This window comes from Mustela nigripes, chromosome 14, assembly GCF_022355385.1.
Source record: "Mustela nigripes isolate SB6536 chromosome 14, MUSNIG.SB6536, whole genome shotgun sequence".
Lineage (NCBI taxonomy): Eukaryota > Metazoa > Chordata > Mammalia > Carnivora > Mustelidae > Mustela > Mustela nigripes.
In genome coordinates this window covers 43317915-43330548 of record NC_081570.1, presented here as the reverse complement: position 1 = coordinate 43330548, position 12634 = coordinate 43317915, and the positions used below count along the sequence as shown (strand labels likewise).

General features: G+C 41.6%; 1 protein-coding gene across 1 annotated transcript in view; it reads right to left on the bottom strand.

Annotated features, from left to right (window-relative positions):
* Positions 1-12531, bottom strand: part of TCEANC2 (transcription elongation factor A N-terminal and central domain containing 2) — a 36027-nt gene extending 23496 nt beyond the window's left edge. Inside the window, exons 1-3 of the mRNA XM_059374830.1 lie at positions 12305-12531; positions 11566-11710; positions 583-724 (exon numbers count right to left, since the gene is read on the bottom strand). Of these exons, the coding sequence (XP_059230813.1) occupies positions 583-724; positions 11566-11667 (244 nt within the window). The 5' untranslated portion in view covers positions 11668-11710; positions 12305-12531. The remainder of the gene's footprint in view (positions 1-582; positions 725-11565; positions 11711-12304) is intronic.
* Between the last annotated feature and the right edge of the window lie 103 nt (positions 12532-12634).

Here is a 12634-nt window from a genome sequence, read left to right as displayed (position 1 = left end):
TCTCTGCACAACCAGCATCAAACACACTTAAAAAGTTATCCTTAGGGGCGCCTGGGTGGTTCAGTGGGTTAAGCCTCTGCCTTCGACTCAGGTCATGATCTCAGGGTCCTGTGATTGAGCCCCATATATTGGACTCTCTGCTCAGCAGGGAGCCTGCTACCCCGCCCCCCTGCCTGCCTCTCTGCCAACTTGTGATCTCTCTGTCAAATAAATAAATTAAAAAAAAGAAAAAGTTATCCTTAGATCACTGATGGTTGCCAGTCCATGAGTTAAGTACAGAAACTGATGTAAGCATTTAGAAACTTTAATAGCAATTTGACCAAGTAATTCTGTATCTGCTGACTCTAATGAGAGAAAAAAAAAAAGCAGGGCATGTATTTTGTATATTTTCTTTTTCTGGCAATTTTTATTATATATTATAAAAATATTGGTCTGCAACCAATGGAGGATTTTTTAAACAATGGTCCTTCACCATAGATAATTGGGGAGTACTGATATGATTAATAACTTAATGTTTGAGGGAGGGAGGAAAGGAAGGAGACAAAATACAAGCACTTTTCATAAAATTCAGAAGGAACATACCTATCCTTGTTGATTTTAACACTTCCCTGGAGGGTATTTTCTTCTTTAATTCTTGTAAAGCTTCCACTAGATTCTCTCTGGTCTGATCAGGAAGCTCCAGTGTAGTTTTCCATCTTTTTATGTCTTCTATAACCACAACTCTCTGGGAAAAAGAAAAGTCATTTGGAAAATGGAACATTTTCATTAGAAAAACATCTGCCTTCACCTGAGCTAATGGGGCTCCTATTGACATATGAATTATTGATTATGACCTGAACCAAAGCACAGTGTGTATGATGGCCCCAAATGATGGGTAATTGCTTAAAAGCAGGTCCCGCTTACTGCCAATCAGGAAGAGAGTTACATCTATTAGGAGAAGTGCAAGTTTTAATCTAACCATGTCAGACACCGCTGGGCACTTAGCAGAGAGAGGCAATAAGGATGAGAACAAAAGAAAAACGATACTAAGGTGAACCAACCCTATAGCTCACTTAAGTGTCTTAATTCACACGCAAGGATGGAGAGTGAGGAAGTCATAAAGGCATATTTATTTCAACAATAAAAAGCATGCCTCAACAGCTCCCCACTTCCTACATGATAAAATTCAAACTCTCTTATTTGAAAAAAAAAAACTTAAAGACTTCAAATGCGTAAAAAGGTAGAGTAACAGTAATTGAAAAAAGTTAACATTTTGCCATTTTGCATAAAATAACAAAACAATGTAAAGTTTGTCCCCTTATATCTTCTCCTGTTTCTAAAAGAAATCGCCACCTTAAAGTTGACACGCATCTTTGCGCTAAGTGTAGAATAGAAACAATTAAGGAGGTGGGGTTGTGATCTTTGCAACTGTTCTGTAATTGTGAAATTATTTTGACTACAAATTTAAAGAAAAATTAAACAAAAGAGTAAAGTTGCTTTTATAATTACAAAAAAAAAAAAATCTTATCTTGCATGGTTACTACGCTGGGGGAGGTGGGTCCAGTTACGGAAAGGAAGGGGGCACAGAGGGCTTCTGGGATTCTGGTAACGTTCTGTTTCATGGCTCTGGATACTGGTGACACAGATGTGCTCACTTTGTGAAGATCTGTCAAAATGTCCACTCATGATTTGTCCACTTTTCTATATGCAGACTATAGTTTGATAAAAAGCAACTAAAAAAAAAAAAGTGTCAATTCCCTTCCCTGGCTAGGGTCTGCTTCCAGCCTAGCATGGCGAGATGTCGGACTCCTGGCCCCATCTTTGCTTCCCCTCCTCCCCTCCTCTGCTTGTTTGCTTTGACCTCTGACCCTTCCAAGTTACAAGCTGGGAAAGGAACGGTAAGGGAAAGCCTTCACTTCTTTTGTGATACTCCCTCAGGTGTGTTCTCTAGTCTCGGCAGCCGTGTAAAGCGGACTGTTTTTCTCTTCTCGTATGGGATGCTTCTGTGGCTCCTTGGAGACCTCCCATTGTTTTGAGACAGCACCTGCAGTTCTGGGAATGTTGGCCATGCCTCATTCAGGCAGCTGATTACACGTCCCGTTTTTGACAAAACACTTTACAGACTCTCTCTGTAGGGGTGTCATTGTCCTTCCAAGGATCCTTTTGAACCTAACCCCTTTTAATTCTACTCCAGGCCAGCCAGCATTTTCTCTATTGTACCCACATCTTTGCCCTGAAGAATACTAAGGGTTAACAGCCTTCCCACACAGCCACTCCCTCTTTTTAGACTTTCCCAGGCACGGGTCTGGTCTCTGTGTGCACCAGCTCCAGGAACAGAGGTCCAGTTCTCCAAGGGAAAATACCACAGCCCTCCCACTTTATCCAAATGAACTCTCTCTCCTCTCCTGCTTTTTTTTTCCTCCTCTCTTCCTTTAACTTCAACCTTCTTTATAGCCTAGAGTAGGCGATGCGTTCAGGATTCCAAAACTGGTCTTCATGTACTGCCTTCACAAGTTCTACAGTCTGCAGTCTAGAATCTCATTTGGGAACACACTTTCCTTTGTTCTCAGGCTTTAGGTGCTTTAGTCAAAAATGAGAAGTCCTTTGTTATGATTTGCTACAGTATAAAGCACTATCATTAGTGCTAAATGGTATGTAAAATAAATAAACAAAACCAGGTAAGGGGTTATATTCCATAGGAAGAAGGTGTAAAGTATAAACAGAACATTTTACGAAAGGCTTTTTCACTCATTATATTTTCTTGATTCATTCATACTGATATACATAAACCTAGCTGATCCATGTAATAGTAATGAATAATATTCCATCATTTTTATATACATATGTCTTAGAATTCTAAAATGTATTCCCCTAATGGTTATCTAGGGTCTCCCTACCCCATATTTTTCCAGTTATAAACACTGCTTGGATGAACTCCTGCTTATGACATATTCAATACTGTCTTCCATCTCTTGACTTTCAACTTTTCTGGGTCATTACGCTTTACATAGCCTATGGTGGCTTTATTTTGTACCCATCCGCCACCCAATCTGAGCATCTCTATCTTTTTAACAGGCAAGGGTAATCCATTTGCACTTAGTATAGGCACGGATATAACAGGAAACACATTCTCTTTGCTTCTTTTTCTTTTCCTTTCATATCTTTGCTTTTAAGTTTAGGTTTCTTTGATCTTGTTTTTCTTTACGGTTTGGAAATGATATATCCTATTGCTATCATTTTAGTGTTCACCCTTACACGTTTTAAGATGTAAGCTCAGTGAAATCTATCAGTGTCCTCCTCATAAGCCTCTACTGTGGAAACCCCTATTAGAAATATAAACAACTTGTCTGTCCTTCATGTACCTTTTCTTTCACATTTTTCTCCATTTCTCTGTGATGCATTTCTAAGTGATTTCCTCACATCAAGCTTCCAATCCACCATTTCTTTCTGTAGTTCCAGCTAGTCTACTTTTAATCTATTCAATGTGTTTCCACATCAGCAAATAATTTTTTCATCAGACGGCTTAACATTTCCCGCAAAAATCTGCCCACTTTCTTTTCACACTATCCTGTTCTTTTCATTTCTAGTCTTTTATCTCTGTGAAAATTCACATAGAGACCTCTTTGAGATTATACTCTTATCGCCAATTCTTGGGATAGAAATGCTATTATTTATCTCTGTCTGCTCATTCTCCCTCTGGGAAATCCATTTTCTTGGAGAGTTTGTAATTTTGACCATGAGTTCATCTTTTTTTTTTTTTTTAAATCTTCAAGTTTTTTTTTTTAATCTTTTCTTTTAAAAAGTTTATTTATTTATCTGACAGACAGAGATCACAGGTAGGCACAGAGAGAGGGGGGCAAGCAGGCTCCCCGCCAAACAGAGAGCCTGACGTGGGGCTCGATCCCAGGACCCTGAGATTATGACCTGAACCAAAGGCAGAGGCTTAACATACTGAGCCACTCAGGCGCCCCACCATGAGTTCAAGTTTAATGGAGACTGTTCTCTATGGGAATCTGGTGCCCCAGGTTGTGAGGTGTTTTTTTGTTTTTTTTTTTAAAGATTTTATTTATTTATTTGACAGAGAGAAATCACAAGTAGATGGAGAGGCAGGCAGAGAGAGAGAGAGGGAAGCAGGCTCCCTGCTGAGCAGAGAGCCCGACGCGGGACTCGATCCTAGGACCCTGAGATCAGGACCTGAGCTGAAGGCAGCGGTTTAACCCACTGAGCCACCCAGGCGCCCGGTTGTGAGGTGTTTTAACAGGGAAATCTCACATTTGCCTTGGCCAAAACCTCTGGATTTCTGTTTCTATACCAGTTTTTATGCTATTTTTCTTTTGTTTTGCCCAGAGTGTAAATTTAAAACTATGCATGGTCATAAGAGTGGGGTGCTAATTTATTGTAGTCAATTCTTTTCCCTTCCAAAACTCCTGAGCAGATCACAGTCTCATGCTGTTTCCTTGGACTAGTGGAGGGCATGTTTCTAGTTCATTTTTCACAAACTCGGTAGACCTGTTTTGGCTCCCAGCTGCAGGTGGAAATTATTAGCCTGAGCCCTTATCTGCAGTTCCCATACTAGCCCTAAATCTCACACCCCAAGCATTATATCTGGCTTCATAAAACTGTTTAGCTTCTGCTCCCCCTTAAAGCTCAGGGTTTGAATTTCCTCTCTCTTCCTGGCATCTGAGGATTTCTCTTTCTTGCTTTCAAGCTCAGCTCTGTATTAGAGACTTTTTATCCAGCATTTCCACATGGTTGGAAAGCGGTTAGGGATTCCACATCAGACCATTCCAGTATAGGAAACTATAGAAACCCACACTCTAGCATGGCATAAAAGGCCTTACCTGACTTGGCTCCTGACATCTTTTTCAGCCTCACCATTTGGTCCAGCTATAGCAAACTATTTGAAGCTGCCTAAACGAACTGCAGTATTGCAGACCCTCTGCCTGGGATGCTCTTTTTTTAGCCTCAACCATATGATAAACACCTGTTTATATTTGAAGACTCTTTTCAAGCATCCCTTCTGAAGCCTTTCTTGACTCTCTCATACCAAACTTGACCACACTCCCTTTTGGGTCCTCTGTAATGTGGACATACTTCTATTACTGTATCTGCCTTTTATGCACATACTTTTTAAAGGCTGTCTTCCCCTCTGACTAGGAGCCATTTGAGGGTTGGTACAATTTATCTGTCTCACTAGCCCCAATGCACAGTAGGTGTAATTGAAGAAAGCCATCTCTACCCATAAGGACTGAAGCCCAGTGTAGTTTTCAGATCTGAAATTTTAGGTCAGAAATAGAAAAATCTACAGTCAATTCCAGAACAGAAGAATCCCATATATATCTGAGAATGTTTCCTTATTTCTGTCCAAATATGGGACCCAAAATAGGTATTTCAAGTTGTTCTCTGAATTAGTTAGAGGGACAAGGGAAGCGGACACAGGGTATCAAAGGGGAAGTTACATGAGTAGTGGGAAGCTCATCACCAGAAAGAGTATATGCTGTCTCCTATACCATCTGGTCTTAGAGTTGTGGCTGGCTGAAACATCAGTTTTTGACAAGATGGAAACCATCCCACCAGAGAGGGCAGGGGACAATCTACTGGCTGATCAATCCTACAAAAGGAGCAAAGGTTTACAGACCACTCTAAAGTACTAAATCTAAAAGAATTAGCATATCCTAGAATCTTTTAATAATTAAAAAAAAACTCCTCTTATAACTAAGAGAACAAATCACTTTCCCTTAAGGGAGTAAGAAGAGATTAACCAAATTAACCTTTACGATTCTAATGTATACTACATGAACTCTACTGGGTCTCACCTTTATTACATGTGATACGGCTACAGCAAAATTATTTCTAACAAACTGATAACAGAAGTCCAATGTTCCTAATATTCCAAGATTTTTATACCTCCTCTGCTGGACATTCAGATGCCTCCACTTTCCCTATAGGGGGCAGATAGCGAAACCAGACTGTCTAGTTCAAATCCCAGCTCTGCCACTTACCACTGCATGACCTTGGGCAAGCTACTTGATCTCTCTGTGCCTTAGATTCTCCAACTCTAAAATATGAATGATAAAAGCATCCATTTCACAGAGCTGTTATCGAATTTAAAGAGTTAATATATGTAAATATTAACTGGCACAATCCCTGGCCCATAGACATGGGCTCAATAAACACCAGCAGTAATCACTACTATCGCTCCCATCATCACCAGTCCCGGCTCTAGTTTTCCTACCCAAGCCTCTCCTTTTCCACATGTGAAAAGAGGAAATTATTGGTCAGTTTTACTGCATGCCAGGCACAATACTTAGCCCTTTCAATACACATTTATCTATTCAGCTCTCATGATAATCCTGCAGGTTAGAGATGTTTCTGATGTTATATATATATATATATATATATATATATATATATATATATATGTATAATTTATGTGTATGTATATATATATATATACGTACAACTTTCTAATATTACTGACGAGGAAATTGAGGCTTGAACATTGAGGCTTGAACATTCAGCAGATTCTTGGTATTTAAATATGATGCTGGTATGTGGGAATAACTTACTTAGTAAAGTAGATCTAACTCTCTAGAACTCACATTTAAATCAACTTGTTTTTAAGTTGTCATTGTGTACACATAAAGTAAGCACGTTTGCGTGCACACAGCAAAGAAAAGCCAAAACTGCTTATTGAGCAGTTCTGTGTCACTACTTCCCCTCCACCTAGCCAAATCTTTTCAACCCTTTAAGATGCTCTGAGCACTAAAACAGACACTGAGCTCTTTCTTCTGAACTCTTAACCCTTACTGCCTAAACAACAATTTTGTAATGGACTACATATGATTTCCTACCACTATTTACTAATTTCTTATAATATGATCTCCCAATAGGAAGTCCCACAAGGGCTCATACTTTCATCTTAAATTTCTTTTATGTTCCCTGGAGTATCTAGCTTACTGCTGGGCATAAAGTTGTTTTGCAGTAATATTCGTTAAACAGGGCATCCCCAGATAAGAATGATTATTGTTTATTCAATAAATTTTTACCTACAATGTAGCAGGCACTGCATTAGACCTTGGAGCAGAATCGGAACCTAATATGATACTCGGTCATCAGGAGTTTATAGTAGACTGCGGAAAAGTACAGTTAATCTGATAATTAAAATACAGTGAGGTAAGTGCTATGAGAGATATCTGAACCAAGTATAAGACAGTATTGAAGAGGGAAGGATTAATTCCCCCCAAAGGACCCAGAAAGCACTTCAACATTCACTTATTTAACAAATACTTATTGACCACTTGATATGTGCCAAGCACTGTGATAGGTCCAAGGATACAGAAGTAAATAAAATTCCAAAGGCTCCTGTACTCATAAAATGTACAATTTGGGATTCACAGGGAAAGTCACACTTGAGTGGGTTCACAAATGAGCACAGCAGTCTTCACAAAAAGAAAAGAAAGGTTTTCCAGGAAAAGGACCAGCATCAAGTCAAATTCCTGGAGACATGAAAGAGAACAGTTTATACAGACTCCAGCAAAATATGGGGGTGGCTGGAGTTCATTCCTGGGAAAGGGGAGCTATGAAGCATGGAATGAGAAGGCTCCCTGGGGTAGATAAGAAAGGGACTCATATGCCATGCCAAGGCTTTTAGGGTTTTAGTTCATTTGGTCATTCTGAAAAATGCACTGTGGTCTTCTATATACCAAGATACCAAGCCCTGTGCCAAGTACTGGGGACACAAAAATCAGTAAGACATAGTCTTTCAAGAAGCTCAGAGTAGGGGCACCTGGGTGGCTCAGTGGGTTAAGCCTCTGCTTTTGGCTCAGGTCTTGATTCCAGGGTCCTGGGATGGGGCCCCACATCAGGCTCTCTGCTCAGCAGGGAGCCTGCTTCTTCCTCTCTCTCTGCCTGCCTCTCTGCCTACTTGTGATCTTTGTCAAATAAACAAAATCTTAAAAAAAAAAAAAAAAGAAGAAGAAGAAGAAGAAGAAGCTCAGAGTATGGTAGAGTACAGCATTAAAAAACAAAACAATACACAGCATAGCACAAAGACAGTAGAACACAGATAAGGGCAATGACAGGGGCATGTTTACGATACAGGGATGGATGGGATGCCCGGGTGGCTCAGCTGGTTAAGCATCTGCCTTCAGCTCAGGTCATGATCCCAGAGTCCTGTGATCAAGTCCCACATCAGGCTCCATGGTCAGCAAGGAGCCTACTTCTCCTTCTGCCTATACATGTTCTCTCTCTCTTTCTGACAAGTAAATAAAATCTTAAAAAAAAAAAGAAAAGATATAGGGGTAGCTTAGAAAAGGGAATAATTAGATTGGCTTTCTAACTGGGGGACAGAAGAATGATTGGGAAAGGCCACATAGTAGAGGAGACCCCTGAACTAGTCATGGGGGACAAACAGGAGGTGATAAATTGATGATAACAGCAAACACTTGCATATTAGTTCTGTTCCAAGCACTTATCATATACTGACTCACTCATCCTTCATAACTACCTTATAAAACAGATATTATCATTAATCCCATTTTATAGATAAAGACACAGAGAGGTTAAAGAACTTGCCCAAGGTCAAATAACAAGTGGTACGGCTGGGATTTAAACATAGGCCGTTTGGCTCCAGAGTCTGTGTTCTTAATTACCACACTATACTGCCACCAAGACAAGAGAGTAAGGCCATTCCAGGCAAAGAGTACAGCATATGCAAAGGGTACGGAGGTATGAAACAGCACACCATGTTGGGGAAATTGTGAGTGGCTGCCACTGATAGAATGGATAGGATGGTTAAGCAACTGCCTTCGGCTTAGGTCACAATCCCGGAGTACCAGGATCAAGTCCCACATTGGGCTCCCAGCTCCAGAGAGAGTCTGCTTCTCCCTCTGACCTTCTCCTCTCTCATATAAATAAATAAAATCTTAAAAAGAAAAAAAGAAAAAAAAAAGGAATGTCAACAGCAAGAGCAGCAGGGGTGAAGCAGGCAGGTGCCAGGTCAGAGGGCCTCGGGTGCCATTAAAAGAAATGTCTTCATCAGTAGGTAATGAGAAACCACTATAGGACTAGGCAGGGAAGTGACCTGAGTAGATCTCCTTTTCTTCTATTCCTCTGGCTTAACTGTGGAAGGGAGAATGAGATAGGATGCAGGGAGACAATTTACCAGACCATGGCACTGCTAAGATTTTTAAATTTAAAGTGGGAGATGTTAAGGACAAGAATGATTTTTAGGAGACAAAACTGAAAACTGGATATAAGAGAGAAAAGAGTTAAGGATGGTTTCTAAGTTTCTAGTCCCAGTTACTTGGTATATGGATTTAAAAGTAAATACACAGGAGGAGGCGCCTGGGTGGCTCAGTCAGTTAAGTGTCCAACTCTTGATTTCAGCTCAGGTCATGATCTCTGCACTGAGCAAGGAGCCTGCCTAAGAGTCAGTCTCTCTCTCTCTCTCCCTCTGCCCCTCCCCTGCTCACACTCACGTGCTCTCTCTCAAAATAAATAAATGAATGAATGAATAAATGAATAAATAAAAATAAATACAGAAGAATAAAGAATAGGTTTGGGAGAAAAGCTACTGCATTTAAAGGGAATGTTATTTTCTCTACACCTAAAGCTTATTCTGCAGCTTATTCTGCTTCCATAATCTTTACATGGTATATTCTCATCTTCACACAAAGACTCTCAACTGGGGCATAAGCGGGGACACAGAGGGGAGAAGAGGCAGGTGGAAGTATACTAGAATCCAGATGTTTGCATATGAGTGTACGAGTAGTTCAATTAATACCCTTCTCTTTTTCTTCCAGCTTGGTATCACAATCCTGCCCACCACCTTCTGTCACTGAGAGTCACTGTTGTATATAACTCCATGAGTACTCTGACAAAAACAGAGACAGTTGAAAATTTTGGTTATGCACAGAACTCCAAGACTGGGAGAAGTTTTTAAAGACCATCTAGAATTCAGTAGCTTTCAACTAAGGGCTACCTGGAAATATGTGAGGGCAGTTTTGCTTATCACAGTGGGAGGTACTGTTGGCCTTTAGTGTCTGAAGGCCAGGGACGGTAAATGTCCAATAACTCACTGGACAGTTTCAACTAATGAAGAATTACCTTGCCCTATGTGACAACAATGTTCCTTTGAAGAACTACCAATAGGGGTGCCCGGGGACCTCAGTAGGTTAAGTGTCTGCCTTTGGCTCAGGTTGTGATCCCAGGGTCCTGGACTGGAACCCCATGGCAGGCTCCCTGCTCAGCAGGGAGTCTACTTTTTCTCTCCCTCTGCCCATCCACACTGGCTTATGCTCTCTCTCTCTCAAATAAATAAATAAAATCTTAAAAAAAAATACTGATAAAGTTTGACCCCCACATTTTACAGATGAGGACAAAGTGGAAATGACTTGCCAAAGATCACCCAGTTGTACTAGAGGGCCTAGAACTCGGGGCATCTGTTTATACACTCCTGTACTGCTTTCTAATATGGGTCTGGTAAGCCTGTGGCACATCTGGAAGAGGAGTCCAACTCAGTACATAAATCAAGTACTCAGAACACCACCTTGCTATCACAGCCCTGTGCGCATCTTCTCTAGCCCCAGATCCCACTCTCACCATCAGAGATCCAGGCTGTAAGTACAAGTCTGGCAGTCATCCGCATGGAAAGCATTACAATAAATAAGGTTACCCTGGCCAAATAAATAAAACGTGACAAAGTTCGGGAGCATAAATATTAGGAGACTGGTAGAGGAGGAGGAACCAATAAAGGAAACTGAAAAGAAAATGTAAGAAGTTGGGATGCCTGAGTGGCTCAATCAGCTAAGCATCTGCCTTTGGCTCAGGTCATGATCCCCCAGGATCCTAGGATCGAGTCCCTCATCAGGCTCCTTGCTCAGTAGGGAGGAAGAAAATAAAATATAAGAGGTCAAGAAGGATCGAGTCCCTCATCAGGCTCCTTGCTCAGTAGGGAAGGAAAGAAAATAAAATATAAGAGGTCAAGAAGGCAAAGGGAACTAATTACAAATGTTTGCTTTTAGGGAAATAATTCTTACTTTATCATTAATTGGATACCCATGTCCATTGATTCCTTGTTGCCTATCCTGTATTTATTCCTTGCCTCTTCTTTGCGAAAAGAATTCAGACATGAAGAGTTTGCAAAGAGTCCATTAACACAGTCTGTTTCCCATTCTCAGCTACAGCTGCAGGCCATGTGATACAGTTCTGGTCAATAAGACAGGAGAGTAGTATCATCACCCAGGCTTACTGAGTTTGTACAGAGTACATAGAATCATATTTCCTATTTTCACATTCCTAAAAGAAAAGAAAATGTTGCAAAAACACTTAAGGGGCTTGTTCTCTCAGCCAGCAAAACATATGATATAGCCAAAGTAATCAGAAGAGTGATAGAAGTGCATGCAGAGATTGGTAAATAGAAGTCTGTACAGAGTAAGGAAGAAACAAATTAGCAATGATCCGGGACACTTCGGGGAGAAAGTATAGGAAGGAAGAATTCATAGGTCTTCCATAGTAGAACTCCACACCGCCTTGCTACCAGAGTCCTTTCCACATTTCCTCTAGCCCCAGGTCCCCTCTCACCTTCAGAGATTCAATCGTGGCCTGCTTGTAAATCTTTCCACCAGGAGCTTTCTTCTGAGGACTATTTTGGATTCTAGGCGTTCGAATGACGAATTTATCCATTGCTAGAGGACTGCCAACTACCTTCACGTGCTGGCAGCGCTTTCTGCTCAAGAAAGAGGAAAGATTCTAAAACGTCATCAAAACTGCTATGACGTACATGGACTTCTATTCTAGAAGCATTCCTGAATTATGACGATTCTTGGGTTGAATTTACAGGAAAGAAAATTTTGTCTTGGAAAATAAATATCTTCCTAAGAACTGAAACTGTATACAATAATCGGTGTAATTCCCGAGTTAAGACGTGCCTAGCATTCAGAGTGCACGCTGTGCAGGGGATTCCAATACTGGGCCAGGCATTGAACCCGGTGATTCTAAACGCCTTTTTAACTTAGGTGAGGTTGAGACAAGGTTAAGAGTTCCACTGAACTCCATGAGGCTCAATATCAACAGCTACCCCACCATCACCACAATCCTAAAGGTTCGCCTAGTAACAGGCAACCATTAACCACCTCCAGATCTCAGCAGGGTCCTCACAACAAGCAGCAGCCAACTCCAGGAACTGCTCGGTGGTGCAAGGACCCTAACCGCGACAGTCGTGCCCCGGATCCCTGCGCAAAAGGAAACACCATCCTCCTCTACCCTCAGCACTCAGGAGCCCAGGAAGGGGAACCTAACAAAGGTCTGACGTGAGACCCACCAGGAAAAGCAGCCCTGCCAGCAGCTGGACCCTTCCAGAGTGCACCCTCTGAGGACCCACTCCTGTCTGCACCTCGGCGATCAGAATTAAACTGACGCTTCTTTCCTGGACGGTGGTTTCTCCGACCTCAGAGAGCCTCTGAACCTCCGCAAACCACATTCCCCAGAATGCACTACAAAGGAGCTGGTGAGGCGCGCTCAGGGCGACTGTAGTTCTCCGAGACCGACTTTCCCGGCCCCACCATGTTTCGCCCGCCTGCAAAGAACTACATGCCCCAGCGTGCCCCGCGGAGGGGGAGGCCGGGTCGCTCTAATACTCGCGATGATTGGA